Genomic DNA, 16,078 nt, shown 5'->3' with positions numbered 1-16,078 from the left:
TTGTTTCTCCTCTCGACCAGCTGGGGGAGCGAGCATAGACTGTAAAGGGAGCGAGCTGCACCGACGCCTGTTCACGCGATATGTTAGAAAATCCCGCGATGTTTGGACACTTGTTTATTCCCGAAAGATGGCGGAGGCGCCTCCAGATGAGGTTAGCCTGCAGTCCCGAATCAGTAAGTCTCCATACATTACGATACCAGCTTAACTTGTGAAAGGAAAGCGATAACCGAGACACCGCGGAGGGATAGAGAGATAAACTGTCTGTTTGAATTGGCCATTGTCGACCTCCGTGCGCTCTCTGGGGGATAGTTTTATCTGAGAGTCAAGAGCGAAATGTCATCAAATCAGAAAGTGCAGTTGGCTTTTGAGGAACACACTGGTTGTGATCATGTGTCGTGTTTGCCGTGGTGTGTTATTGCATTGTCAGCTCACGTTGTGTTCAGTGTAGAAAGGCTGAGGGTCGGCGATGTTATACAAACATGTCGCTTAAATTTAAAAAATCCAAATAATTCCCAGCTTAATGCTAACACATCAATTAGCCAGTTAGCTGCCGACTGAGTCATGTCAGCTGAATCAAAGCGACACCCAAACCAGGAACCGCTCACCTCAGCAAAAAAAACACAAAAAAAACAGGATTCAGTCACACATTCAATGCAGACACGACCAACTCTCCTCATTTGCATAGTGCCAACAACCAGAAGCTACAGCTGCTGACAAGCAGGTGTGAGGTAACTTTACCTCACACCTAACCCTCAACTTTTCCCCTGCGAGATGTGTGTGTGTAGAGTGTGTGTCATCAGTTCAGCAGTTCACTCACATGCAGCAAATTTCAAGAACTTTTGTCTATTGTGTTTTTCTTTTTGCACAGACAAGGCAACCAACCCTCTGAATAAGGAGAATGACTGGGACAGTATCAAGGGATTTTGTGATCAGCTCAGCGATGAGCCAGAAGGGTGAGGCGATGTTGTTGGTGGTGATGAGGATGATGATGAATCACACCACTCCTGAATATCTGTTCCTTTTCTCATCTGAAACAAAATGCACAAACACACCAACACCAACAGCTGGTAATAATGCAGGAGAAGACTGTAATTACTGGGTAGACACATTTCTCCCACCCAGTATAGCTGTGTAGGGTCTATACTCTATAGCCCTTATAACACAAAGCTCAGGGTTATTTGACAGATGTGTCATGGTGTCAAACAAAATCACCGTAGTAGTATGTTGTTGTGGAAAATCCTTTGCAGTCAATGACTTCAAATACACCAGCAGATGTTTCATGTTCTTCCTGGTGGTGTTCTCACGGCACTTTTTCTCATTGGGTCTACCAATAATGTTGGTTTGACCATATGCTAAAAATGTTATCCAGTCAGTTTTGAAACTTTTGTTGCTCATCTATACCTCTGCATTCACTATTGCTTCAGTCACGAGTTAAATTATTGGTGCCTGTTTTTTATAGGTCTGTGTATTGGCAAGAATCTGGCAATACGGTCCGTGGCATGATACAGTATGCTGCGGTATTTCAAGAAAGTGATATATTGCATTTTTTTTGCGAAAAAAAAAAAAGTGAGAAGCTACAAACCTGCACTCTCGTGAGATCTCGTTGTTCTGCCAACTAGCAGTCAGAGTTTTAAATACAACACAACAATGAACCACCGCTGTGAATGTTTGTACATAAATTGTTGATTTAAAAAAATTGATACAGTGCTTTTGAATAGCGATTCAGTATTACAAAACAAAATTGTGAGCGATATTTTGTTACAGCCCTAGTTTATTAGTCTGAAGAGATCCACCACCATGTTTGATGGATGGATGGATGGGGTGGTGGCTCTTTTGTTTCTCTGCATATTCCTCTTTCTCAGATTTGATGGGGAATGATTTGTGTTTTCTCTGAATTTGGTTGCAAAGATCCACTGGTCTCATTTGTTTTGCTTTTTAAGGCTTGCCAGGAGCTTGCATCTGTTAGTGCTTTTTTTTTTTTTAAGCTTCATTGTTTTCTTCACTCCTTTACTCTTTGTATACACCTGAATCTAAATGGCCACTCGATCATTTTTACCTTAATTAACCCTGTAAAACCCAAATATAGAAAAACGCAAAAAAAAAAAAATTCAACCATTCAGATGTTGTTGTAGGAGGCCTTTGGGGCTGAAAATTGAGTGTTTTCAAAAATTTTATGTTTTAGTAAGGTTTTACGGAAATGTTGTAATATTGCAACGTTGGGCTTAATGGGGAGCAGAATCTCCTGTATTTCCACTCATTGTCTGAACAGCAATACAGATCTAAGGATTCATTTGCAGGGTTTTGCTTTTCCCAAGCCAGTATATAACATGAATAATAATCTCAGTCATGTTGTTATGAAGAGTCATTTATTCCAACAAGAAGAACTTTGACATTTATTTATATTATTTACAGTGATAGTCCCAGAAGCAGTTCTTGTCCTCTGAAAAACAGAGGCAGACATCCAACCCAGTCTCACAGCATCACACTTGCTTTGGGTATTAGTATACCTTTTTGAATGCTGTACTCATTCATATTTGTTGCCAGAGCTTGAACCATGTCTTCTGACACAAACTTTTGGAAGTATTGCAGTGGTGTGAGGATCATCTGTGAGAGCTGGACCAGAAAAATCAGTATTGGGACTGATAAAATCTTTTTTTTTTGCCAGCGACATCTGTCACGGGGCATGATGTGTTTGTTTGATTGGGGCTCAATGTCCACATTGGCTGGGCAATCAGTAGGTTCTTGGTTTTCTTTGTCCACACAGGCATTGCTATCGGATTCTTCGTCACTTGCATCAGTGTCGTCGAAATCCATGTCCACATGTCCCATGTCCTCTCTCCGTTTTGGACGATGGCAGTTACATCCTGCACACTGTACCGATGATCTCTCCTTGCTGGTGGCATTCTGAAATGGAAAAAATACAATTTAAACAAATGTATATACAAATAACACACATGCTTACTATATTCTAGATGGCCAACAGGAAAGATGGGGTGGTGGGGAGACTGATTTCATTATGAAGTGTTTACAAATTGCACTGAAGTAGCCTGTTCACACATTTCACTGGTCACACAATACTGACCTATTGACCTATTGGAGACTGTGATTATCATCCTTAAAGGTAATGCATGTAGCCTCCAGCTTACAACCACACCTTACATCCATGAACATTAACACCTGTTCCAGGACAATGCCACAGATGCACCAGGAGCATCCCTGCTTTGACTATGAATTGCTAGGAACATTTTCTTATCAATAGAGACTAAGACAAAGGGCAGACATGCACAAACTGAATTTATTTGTAAGAAAGTCCTGCATTCTGTGATAAGGAGAAAATACTGTGTGTTGAAGGTGGTTAGAAATTAAGTAAATTAAAATGTTTAAATATGGCAATATATCTTTGCTCTTTAGTTTCTAATACAATAAAAATATGTAAACATGTAATCCAATATAAGGCTGAAGGCTAGAATGTGTAAATCATGTATAGTTTAAAGTTATATTGTGAAAATGTCAATTGAAGTTCCCCTCAAAAACAGGCTGTTTTGGCTACCACTCTGACCCAGCGTTGTAATATTACAACAATTATAAAACAAGCTCTAAATAAAATGTAGGGCATATTTTCCACAAAAAACTATATATGTTCATGTTCTAGACATTGTAATAAACACAAAAAAAAATATTCAAAGCATTTTACTTACTTGAATTAGATGAATCCAGTCCAGTGAATCGAAGGGATGTTGCTCGATCAAAAAATTGGAGGTTGTGTGACTTCTTGACCTGAGGGCGGGCACTTATATACAAATGTTGGATCCAATCGCAATGTGAGAACAAACTATAGGACCCAATGATCATGTTAATATGGTTGAACCCAAAAAAAAAAAAGAATTAGACGTTTTTGGGGGATAACCAAAATTGTTGTAATTCTGCAACACTGGGTCTTACAGGGTTAAACATCTTTGGAGTAATTGTGATGGTTTAATAAATGGCTTAACTAGTTACGAGGGAGAACTCTCCGCCTTCCACGTGTGTGTCACTTAGCTATTGTGTCTCTTGGCTGAAAAACAACTTTGCAAGATTGTGGACGCCACCCCGGTGTCCCAGCTCCTGTCTCTGCGCCGTGACACAAAACTGTCCCATAAAGCGTAATGTCTTGTTTATGACAGATTAAACTACACAAATATACATGTCGTAACATCGTAACACGTTATCAACCGCTCTATTGATTGATTTCTGGTCGGTAAACAAATGCACGTGGCCGAGAGGAGGGTTAGCGAAACAGAAGCAAAGCCACCGGACTTGCATAGTTCTTCTTTAATGTGGTCCATTATCTTGTCTCAAATTGCATGTGCTGAGCCCTGACCTGTACATTTGGATAACTTGCTTTCATTCAGTTTCACAGCTTTTATGCCATCATAGAAAACATAATCTAAATTATATTTAAAATGTCTGTTCAGTCTTTATTTCAAGGGTTTGCATGCTGTCAACTATTCAATTATTTAAATTTTTATGTGAATAATACTTAGGTCGAGGTGGCGTCTGTGAAAAGTCACCGCGGTAACGCAGTGAGGAGAAATGGAGCGTTAATCATTAATCATATAATCTAAATTATATTCAAAATGTCTGTTCAGCCTTTTTTTCAAGGGTTTGCATGCTGTGTCTGTTGGTACTAACTAAGTGTTTTCCAGTATTGGGTGAAGTGAAGGTTAAAGTTTGTTTTCATCCCTCAGTCCCCAGCTTGCAACCAGACTTCTGGCCCACAAAATCCAGTCTCCTCAGGAGTGGGAGGCCATGCAAGCGCTAACGGTAAGAGATTGCAACATTGACATCTGTAGTTGAACTCAAGTGTTTCATTTCCCACGTGTCATGTGATGTGTCGTCATTGCAACTGTGGCTGAAATCTAAAACCAGCCAACTCTGACCTGTTCCCAGGTTCTTGAGACATGCATGAAGAACTGCGGAAAGCGATTTCACAATGAAGTGGGAAAGTTTCGCTTTCTTAATGAGCTCATCAAGGTGGTCTCACCCAAGGTAACTTCTGTTGTCCACTGTGCAACTATATGTCCATGAAAATTACTATTTGCAGACAATTATCAAATGGTGAAACTATCAGAGAAGTCACAATTTTTTGGTATCATCAGATTTGAAAGAATAAACACATTCATTAAAAATTGTCAATGCCCTCCCTGCTCTCTGTCTCTGTGCAGTATTTAGGTGCCCGGGCTCCAGAGCCAGTGAAGAAGAAGGTGTTGGAAGTGATGTACAGCTGGACAGTGAGGCTGCCAGATGAGACCAAGATAGCAGATGCATATCAGATGCTGAAAAAACAGGGTGAGTGCTCCAGAGGTTTGAGAACACGACTTACTGAAGGACCTGACAGATCCTGTAGTTGTGTATTTTGTCAATTTGTTAAATTAAACAGCACAAGCATAGTGGGTTATTGCGTATACGTATAGGTGTCCACCGCCCCCCACGGGTTAGATTAGCAAACCATCCACAAATAGCAACATGATAAAACAATGCAATTAACAATGATGAGTGAAAATCAAGACATAATAGATGATCATAACACACAATAACAATAAAACAAATTGATTTAAGCATTGTCACATGGAGTCCAGTCCATCTGGATTTCAATTGTTTCTAATGGGTTTTTTTGTTCCCACATTTCACTAATGTGGGTTTTGGTTCCTGACACCGTCCTTGTTTCAACGAACAATGCTGTGCACATAGTGGTATCGGTTCTCCTTTTCATGAGGATGAGAAGCAAACATGAGACCGAAGTCCTTAGTCATGCCAAAGTCAATGTAGTGCAACGGTAAAAGGTTCCCAGTCGAGCTGCTGTGTTACTGCAGAACAGTCAGACCCCATGTTGGGTTGTGTCTAAACCACACCTGAACCACAGTGGTGTCCTTTCACTGTGGGTAACAGACTCCCTTTCTTGTAGAGTCTGTGTTTACAATTTGATACAGTGTTTGAGCAGCAGTGTGTCAGAATCCTGTGACTGACAGCTATGCACTGTAAGGTTTAATGTATAGAATGGAAGCTGCGCCCTTGACCCATAGGCACCCTTGCCCTCTTCCAGGTATTGTGAAGCAGGATCCTGTGCTTCCTGATGACAAGCCTCTCCCACCCTCTTCGACCAGAGCCAAAAGTGCCATCTTTGAAGATGAAGAGAAATCCAAGGTATGATGAAGAAGAAATTGCCATATTAATCAGAATTACAAAGGGAAGGACTAGGAAATAGTATCATCTCCATGTCTGATCTTTACCCATCAAATCCTTCAGATGTGAAGGGGAGGGAGAATTTCTCACGTACCTATGGTTTACAAGTCTGCTTCCCCTCTTGTTCCTCTCCCTCTTGTGTCCTATCCTGTTTTTGTAGATGCTGTCGCGCTTGTTGAACAGCACCCACCCTGAAGATTTAAGAGCAGCAAACAAGCTCATCAAGGAAATGGTGCAGGAAGTGAGTCATCGGTTTTTGTTAACTAAATGTGCTGTACAGTACGTCTACATGTACCTGGATTCGCTCACCGTTTGTATTATGTAGTATGATGCTATTAATGCAGCTCAGTAATACTCCCACGGGCCGTTCGACTATTCAATTATTTACATTTTTATGTGAATAATACTTAAAGTGAAGCACTCGGTCTCCTCCAACACTTTCAAACAGATATGAGAAGCTGAACATCCAATTAATAATCAAGGCTAGGATCCAGGTAAAATCAATCATCAGGCTGGAGGTTCTTTAAAGGGACATTGTGTAACTTCTCCTGTTATCTATTCACAAAAATCAATTATTTGGTTCAAAAGTCTGTTTTTCATTAATCAGTAATCCCCCCATCAACAAAGTGAAGTGTTCCTTTCAGCTCTGAATCTGCCGTTCATATCATTCATATCTACATGGAGCGGGTAAGCTCGGTGCTGGCTGCCATGTGGTGTCTCCATGTTTTTACGTTCAGTGGCAGCGTGACGGTAGGAAACCACGGAAACTCAGCGGAGACACCGGAGCTGTCGGCTCAGGTCGAGGTGGCGTCTGTGAAAAGTCACCGCGGTAACGCAGTGAGGAGGAATGGAGCGTTACACTGATGCTGCATTCACCTGCAGTCGGGCAGACGGCCGTCGGTAGCAAACCAGATGTCATTTTAGTCACAGAAGTCCAGAGAAAGCCGGTAAAACGTGGGTCAGGTAAACAATACCACATCGCCATGACAACATATTGTCACGTGTATTGTTTTGCCTCGTGCTGACGGACCACTTGTTTACATAGAGGCTTGTTTATGCCGTTATGTGCAGCGTCTGTTGTCTGTCTGCCGTCTGCCCAATTCCACGTGAATGCAACATGAAAAATACGATTGAGTACGCTAGATGGGAGTAATTCTTACACAATGTACCTTTAAAATATTTAAAGTTAATAAAATAAAATAAAATAAAATATTAAAAGACACCCTCATACTGTGGCTGTTTGCTGCAGTAGATAAAACTGTAATAAAACTTCAATAATTCCTTGTCACATCACTGATCAAATACGGCCTGGAAATCAAGGTCTGCCAAAAAAAAAATGCTTCGGTTTTAGATTTAAGATTTTCAATGTCTGATCCAGGGCTCAGATACTATTGCTCGTTTTTTTTTCTTTTTTTCCAAGGATCAAAAGAGAGTGGAGAAGGTATCAAAGCGAGTGAACGCCATCCAGGAGGTGAAGGAGAGTGTTAGCCTGCTGAGCCAGCTGCTGGAGGGCTACAGCAAGGAGAGCTGCTCCCAGAGCAACCAGGAGCTCATCAAGGTTGGTGCAGCTCAGCACATTAAAACCACGATTCAGCTTCAGTCTCATTATCCCGCTGGGACCAACTCAGTACAAGTGTGGCTTTGGTGTTTTTTAACGTGGCTCTAATTACAGGATCTTTACCAGCGCTGTGAAAAGATGAGGCCCACGCTGTTCCGATTAGCGAGTGATACAGAGGATAACGACGAAGCCCTCGGTAAGTTGGGTGGTTTGTGTCATGTAAGAAAGAAGACATTGACAGATCTCAGGGAATTAGACTTACAGCAGACTGACCAGAACACTACTGTGATGTTTCCTGCTTACAGCGGATATCTTGGAGGCCAATGACAGCCTGACCCAGGTCATCAATCTGTACAGACAGCTGGTGAAGGGGGAGGAGGTGACAAAAGATGACATGACCTCACAACCAGGTAGGTACATGTGTTTTGCATTCATGGAGTCACACATATGTCCCAGACATTCCCGTGGACTATTAAATCAGATGTCTGGGGGTGGATTTTCTGTCCGAAGCAGGCGGCAGTAGCTCAGCACTCGTAGACCTGATGGGACTCAGTGCATCACTCAGCACAGCACCGTCCAACGCAGAGCCCTCCAGCCTACACACCCTGACTCAGAACATGGGGGTTAGTCTCCTGGATGATGAACTCATGTCTCTAGGTGAGTACAGCTCACTGCTTTCAAATAAACTCATCTGTTTTTTGTTGTTTTTTGTTGTTTTGTTTTTTACATTTCTTTTGGTTTTTTACCATCAGCACATCTCAGTCTGGCTGTTGCCTGGCTGACATAAATTCTGACATTAGCAGTGATTTTTTTTTTCATTGGAAATCTTTTTAAACAGCATTTGTTTTTAATGTTTTAGACGCCCAATAAAATAAATCGTTCAACATTTTGGCAAATTGGCCCATTGACATAATCCCTATAGTTTTAGGAGTAGGTTCGTTCGTTACCTTTAATTGTCAGTGCAAGCTACTTTTAGAACGGCGGAGCAGAGCCGCGAGTTGCTCAGAGCTACGCTACGGAGGCTCTTGGGATTTCTTGGTTTTCATCATCAAACTCCTAGCCTAGCCTCCGTAGCATATCTCTGTGTAGCTCGCAGCTCTGCTCTGCCGTTCTAAAAATGGCTTGCACCAACAATTAAAGGAAACGAACCTAATGCTAAGACTATAGGGATTATGGTAATGGGCCAATTTGCCAAAATGTTGAACTATCCTTTTAACAAACTTCTTGTTGTTGTTTTTTCTCCTCAGGACTGAATGTAATAGAAAACTCTTCACACTCCCACAACACTTTTAAGGTGCGGCTTGTAAAATATTTTTGTACATGCTCATTATAAAGGCAGAATTTCAAGTTGAGACTTTGTTACCGATAGAAAGACAATAAAATAAAATAAAAAGTCTCCTCACTTTAGCATTGAAGTGGACACCAATATAATTTTTATGGTTTGTAATAAGACTAATCTCCTCCCCTGCACACTCCTGACACGTGAACTCTTATCCTTTTGATTTTTTTTCAGTCATCTAATAGCACAGATCACACATCTGCTCCATCGGTACCAGCTGCTGTGTTGCTACCAGCTGTGGTCCAGGCACAGCAGGCTCCACCAGCAGGGGGCTCCACTGCCCCTCCCAAAGCCATGGAGGAGCTGGATTTGCTGGGGAAGACCCTGCTCCAGCAGTCCTTACCTCCAGAGAGCCTCCAGGTCAAATGGTAAGGCAGACAGACTCCTGCTTGCAGGTGACTGGACCCGGCTGTGTGTCCTGCTCCTCTACAGCCTCTGATCATGTTGCTTTTTACATGCAGGGATAAGATCCAGAATCCGTCCAGAGTCACTTTACGAGATCTCCAGACCAAGTCCAGCAACAACTCTAGACCTCTTCCTCCTCCTACAACCACCACCTCCTCTGGTCTAGCTCCTGTCCCGGGGCCCACGTCCGGCCTGTCCGTCCAGTCGGAGCAGCCCGACTCCGTCCTCCTCTCCAACCTCAGCGTCACAGCCGAGAGAGGCCCGTCACCTGCTGCCGACTCCTACGACAACATCTCCCTGACTGACGTTTCTGTGCCTCTGGAATCAATCAAACCTAGTGAGCACACACCAGCAGTGTTGAGTTTTCTCTCTCTATTTAGTTCACCACATCATATTGAGATGTTTGTTTTTTCCTCTTCTCTTGTGTCTTCACCAGGCAGCTTATTACCAGTGACTGTATTTGACAAACACAGCCTCCGGGTTTTGTTCACCTTCGCTCGTGACTGTCCACCATCACGGCCTGACGTGCTGGTGGTGATCATCTCCATGCTGTCCTCGGCCCCCATCCCTGTTAGCAACATTCGCTTTCAGGCAGCTGTTCCCAAGGTGGGTTCATGTGGTGATCCAGTCCTGTTGTCACCTGGATAGTATTTATGGATAATATCTCTTGCAAATAATACACTATGCCTTCACTAACTCTGTGTAGTTTGATGCTGAGCCACTAGTGCACAGTGGGTTTTGGAGGTTTTCTGTAAACTAAGGCCTGTTCAGACCTGGTGCTAATGTGAACACATCACATCAGATGAGGAAATTTAACAGACAAATAGCCAAAATCTATACATATATACCTATACATGAAATAATACACATGGCTGGAAGAACCTCCAGACAGTCTTAGCAGTAATGGAGAGAGTGTGTGACTGTTAAAGGGATAGTTCGACATTTTGGCAAATTGGCCCATTGCCATAATCCCTATAGTTTTAGGAGTAGGTTCATTACCTTTAATTGTTGGTGCAAGCTATTTTTTAGAACGGTGGAGCAGAGCTGTGAGCTGCTCAGAGCTACGCTACGGAGGCTCATGGGATTTCTTGGTTTCCCTCATCAAACTCATCAAATACACAATCCAACAACTCCAAAACGCTCTGGTGGACAAGTTGTGACCTGCACATTCACCACGCTATGAGATAATAACGGAACGTTACCAGACAGAGTTGTTTTAGAGCAGGGGTTCCCAAACTTTTCCAACTCAGGGCCCACTTGACAATCTAAAAATTTTTCGAGGCCCACCTTCGACCAAATGATGCATTCTCAGAGCTTTTTTTTTTTTTTTTTTTTTAATTGAATGATAAAGATTGAGGACTGAACTGAAAGCAGGGGGCATGTAAGCTCCACAGTCACTACTGTAACACAGCTGATGCTGCCAGTTGGAGGAGCATCCTGACTAAATCCTGAATAACAGAGAAGGCTTCAGTTTGGGAGGATGACATGAGTTCACTTTCATGTTCACTGAGAGTGAGACGGACCACAGTTTGGTTTGATTTAAATTGTTGTTGTTTTCCTATAACTCTCCAGAAACACCATTCTGTCCATTTCATTTTAAAGAATATTAATAGGCCTATTTTATCATATTTTTTGTATTATAATATTTTCATTATAAAGACGTTCATGCCTCTCTATTCAATGTTAGACTGCATTAGTTAGGACTAGGCTACCTGCAGTGAGAGGGATAGGCAGCTGTAGGCTACATCTACTACTGTTATTTTGGTAAAATAGGATCTCCTTCTATGGATCTTGATGAATATTTAGCTTTTTTACTCTGAAAGTTTTAGTGCTCTGACTCAAAGCTCACGTCAGCTCAGGTGATCAGCAGGTTATTGTTTCACTTCACTGCCGACGCTCCCGTGTGTGTGTGTCTGTGTACAGCGCTGACACACACACACACACACACACTGTAACCCTGCATCTAGCCTACAAGAGCCTGTTCTTCACGCCGTTGACCAGTCAGCATATGAAACGTGTTACCGCAGAATAAACGACACGAGCAGCTCCGTGTTTCCAAAGTCGGGGTTTTTTCCTCCACTTTCTTACCGGAGTATCATCGCGTTGCTCTGACTGCACGCTGCTCCTCACAGCAGCAACATGAAGCTGCTGGAGCCTCCTCTGTCTCCTCACTGGCCCGCTGCTCTACTGGACACTCAACCCTCTGCCCCCGACACTAATGAAAGCAGGCGTAGCCTACGGTACTTTGCTGGGTCGCCGGTTCGAGGCTTAAAACGCATGACGACCCGACACAGGCGAATGGACGGCGGGTCGGACTGAACCGCTCCACACGTTCGTCACTTTAGTTTCCACTTCTAGTTGCTCCACTTCCACTCTTTTCCAACTTTCACCGTTTCCTTCTTCACTTTAGCTTTAGCTGCTGCAGCTCAAACGACAGCGTTCACACCGGGTGTGAGTAAAATACTCGCTCTACTCGCTCGAGCGCGTTCACAGCCCCGACGGCAGACTGACAGGCTGCTGTCGCATTTATTTCTGCCATAGCCGATAATCGTAATCGCGGTCCAGATTGGAGATTGTTTTATCGCCCAGGCCTATAACATATAATATATATATTTTTAATGTTTCCACAAAAATCATACTATTTTGAAAATGATTTGGCGGCCCACTTGCAATACCGTTGCGGCCCACCAGGGGGCCGCGGCCCACAGTTTGGGAATGACTGTTTTAGAGGTAAATGCAGAGACTGCTTGATGAAAAACTCCCCCCGAGGGGAATGCACACGGCTCTGCTCCGCCGTTCTAAAAATAGCTTGCACCGACCATTAAAGGTAACGAACCTACTGCTATGACTATAGGGATTATGGCAATGGGCCAATTTGCCAAAATGTTGATGTTAATACCAGGTCTGAACAGAGCAGTGACAGGTCAACAGTAAGCTGCTTCATGAATCAGAGGGGAGCTGCAGGTTCCACTGATGATCTCCTCCAATGATTACTGTACTGATGTTCTCTACAATCACCTTTTCACCGATCGTTCGTTCTCACATTGTTATTTGTTAAATAGCTGTTGTAGGAGCTATTTGTTCTAGCCTCTTAGCTGTATTTGTGTGTGTGTCTGTGGATGTGTCTATGTTGCCTAGGTGATGAAAGTGAAGCTGCAGCCTCCCTCTAGTACTGAGCTCCCAGCCTTCAACCCCATCCTGCCTCCAGCTGCCATCACACAGATCCTACTACTGGCTAACCCTCACAAGGTAGATCCTGTCTCCCCTGATTGTTTACAAGGGAACCTGCACAAGAGAGACAGACGTGTCTCATCATCAGTGGTGATGTCACATTGCACTGACATTTTTTTTTCTTTTTCTGTTTCAGGAAAAAGTGCGTTTGCGGTACAAACTAACATTCAACCTGGGAGACAAATCTCACGATGAATCCGGTGACGTGGACCAGTTTCCCCCTCCAAACAACTGGGGGAACCTTTAATGAGAGGGAACACTCTCCTGTCATCTGATCATCTGATCTGCTGCTTCCTTTAGATTTAGGTCGAAGTTGTCCCTCATCACTGGCAGAGGCAAGATGGCCTCTTCACTAGTGTGAAAATACATGAGACCAGTTGTGGGAGTCAGCTTCTACCTTGTGCCTTCCTTCATAGCCTCCCTGTCCTTATTTGATCATCTCCATGTTGCTGTATCCTGTACCTAACATTCCTCTCTTCCAACAATCAGTTCAACGCAGAGATATATAGCAAACTGTCAGAAACACTGGCTCAATGCAGTGACTTCTGGGAAAAACAAGTTGAGCCTTTAAAAAAAACACATACACAAAAAAACAAAAAACAATGTGTGCATTTGTCTGTTAGTCCCACGTCATGTGAAGTACGTGTAACAACTGGTGTCTGACATTATTTGTATTTGTATTATTTTTATTACAAAACCCAAAGTTCAGTTGGAAACGAGTGTCTGAGGCATAATTAAGTCGGGATTCAGAATGTTACATATTCAGAGTATTGTCATAACTTGTGTGTCCAGTGTTTATTTTGAGTGTTGGAGGGAAAAAAAGTTATTTCCTTTCAGTTCATCAATACTGTTTCTCATTTAAACCTAGTCAGCTGAAGGCTTAAAGTCATATTTTATAAGTGCTACCAATCTTACCCAAAGCCAAAAAAAACACCCATATGCATTCAGTTCATTATACAGCATTAGATAACTTAACAGACCTGAAACAGTTTTCATATCAAACGAAGAACTGATTCATTTCTCTCAATGTTTCAGCAGCACTCAGGAGGAGCTGCAATATCAGTGCAACAGTCAAATTGAATCATGCTGAGCTTAGTGGAAAACCTCCTTCATCTCTACCCCATAATGAAAACTGTTGTTTGCTAAGCACAGAGTTGAATGTGGAAATAATCCAATCAGATCCCACCTTTTTAAATCATTACTTGTAAAGAATTCATCTGAAATGCTGTAATAACTGTCTACGCACTGGGAGGAGAACGTTAACCAAGGAGCATACTGTATGTGATTTTAAATATTAAGTATAGTTTTAATGTACAGTGTGAGAGGTTAGAGCTGGACAGTGTGTGTCCACACTGTGGCAGTCATCTCTCCACAGCAGCAACATTAACAGTGTCCCTCTGTCCCAGTAAGCCATGACAGTGGGACAGTGAGTCAGCATGCACAACACCAGGACTCTCAAACTAAAGCAGCTAAATGGAATTCAGCCATCAGTCGTTTTATTTATTATATCTCTGCTTTTTACTACTCTGGTGTTATTAGAGCGTCTCTGGGGACAAAGGCCCATGAAGGAAGGGCAGTGAATCTCCGCCCATTTATAAAACTATCTTTTTTGATTTCTGCACTTTTCTTTATTTTCAGAAGATTGGGACACTATTCAATATTATGTTTCACTCAGGACTTTGATTTGGAGATTATTTTTTTCTTACTAACCTGAACTTCACATGCACTTATTTTTTTTGTTTAAATTTTTGCACATGAAACCATTCCCTTTGACTTTGTCATTCCTCATCCGCTGCCTTTCTACTGTTTATTGACCCAAAGAGGGACCTGAGCTGACGTCGCTGACATCCAGTTTGATTCTACCACATGTGCCTGAGATGAAACTTTTGATTTTTATTTGCTTTGTACATATATGTATACAAAATGACTGATTTGATCTTTTGCTTCTGTTTTCATATGTTCATGTCCTCATCAGAAAAGACTTTGTGAAACAAAATGACGCATTGTACGATGTTACAGTATCAACCGAATATCAGTGGTCATGAGTTGATTGGAGTGTGGGTCTGTAATCACCTCTTAGGGTCACACAATAAAGCAAGATTGGAGGCAGACCAATTCAACCTAAGAAATAAGATTTGTCTAAGTACAGTAGAGATGAAGCTGGAGCTATGGGATGGCTCAAAAATATGTATTCATTTTAACACACACTGAAAAGTAAGTGTTAATTTTCAACCGTGCAGTTCCACCAATCAATCTGTCAGGCAGTTTTCTAATACGATCAATCAGCCTGTTCATCCATTTACGCGGCTAACTTGGCTAGGACTAGGGAGTTGTTTGGGAGCAATAATGAGACTAAAGTAGCCTCAGTGAAAACCCTTGTGTCATTTCATTGATCAGTTGATTGTGGCTGATTGTAAATAATGATTAATAAATATTTGCCTCTCCCAGCATGATTTAAGGTAAACTATGCATTAAGGGGGCTATTACAGCTCTTGATAGGTTTACATCCTCACATTCAGATCATATTCATGGTGGTGTAAGTCACATATGCACATTTGCCTTGTGCCATGGTGTCAAGTTTAAGATCATAGGCTTCATCTTCTCCATCAACTCAAGTATGGTGGCAACCTACTCTGGATGAATAGCACAACATTTGACTTTAGTAGTAGTGGTAGCTCAAACTGGTCATGTTTTGGGAACAACAGACATTGTAAAGGATTTATCCTGAGGAGTAAACTCAATAACTCATCCCTGTCTGTATCCAAATACGTGTTTGACAGACAGATGCACTGACTCCCCCTGAGCTAAAGCCATCTTACCTATTTCATGTCTGGCTTTATCCACGGAGGTCCACTCCCCTCTCAGCAAACCAGCTACAGATTACAAATTCCAGTTTTGGGGAATGTGAGTATTTATTACTACACATTTTACCTTTAATAACTCATGTGATTCAAAATATGGATCAGACAGGACCTCCCACATTAACTGGAACAGGCCAGAAAAACACAATCAACAACTTGGGACACTAATAACTGGATCCAGATTTTTTTTTTTTTTTTGGAATGGTACGCAACAAAACGAGTTAGTGTTAGTGGAGGACAGATTGCAGAGGTCTTTCCAGATATATTATTATTACCGTATATATATCTGAGAAAGATAAAGTCCTTTCCATCTGTGCTCCTGCTGTAAATAAAGGCTTCATGCCATTATCTATGTTTACCAGTAAAAATAACACACGTGTACATACTGCTGGATACAAACTGAGAATGTGATTTAACTGTGTATTTAAGGCAAATAAAGTCATTTGTACAGGGAATTCAATT

At 42.1% G+C, this 16,078-nt stretch overlaps 1 protein-coding gene across 2 annotated transcripts; it reads left to right on the top strand.

The window, feature by feature from the left end:
- Nucleotides 1-126: 126 nt before the first annotated feature.
- On the top strand, nt 127-16,071 carry LOC311002813 (ADP-ribosylation factor-binding protein GGA1-like). 2 transcript variants are annotated; one of them, XM_083994338.1, is made up of 17 exons: nt 127-173; nt 869-953; nt 4,728-4,803; nt 4,930-5,028; nt 5,205-5,328; nt 6,083-6,183; nt 6,383-6,463; nt 7,643-7,780; nt 7,895-7,976; nt 8,086-8,190; nt 8,294-8,437; nt 9,028-9,074; nt 9,294-9,487; nt 9,581-9,861; nt 9,961-10,130; nt 12,663-12,773; nt 12,892-16,071. In XM_083994338.1, exons 1-17 carry the CDS (start codon nt 128-130, stop codon nt 13,000-13,002), a joined length of 1,995 nt encoding a protein of 664 aa, XP_083850464.1. In that variant the 5' UTR covers nt 127; the 3' UTR covers nt 13,003-16,071. The 2 variants fall into 2 exon arrangements, with proteins under 2 accessions (XP_083850464.1, XP_083850463.1); XM_083994337.1 differs by having other exon boundaries at nt 8,291-8,437.
- The last annotated feature ends 7 nt before the right edge of the window (nt 16,072-16,078 follow it).

This window comes from Trachurus trachurus, assembly GCF_905171665.1.
Source record: "Trachurus trachurus genome assembly, chromosome: 1".
Taxonomy (NCBI): Eukaryota; Metazoa; Chordata; class Actinopteri; order Carangiformes; family Carangidae; genus Trachurus; species Trachurus trachurus.
This window is presented reverse-complemented; position numbering and strand designations above follow the sequence as displayed.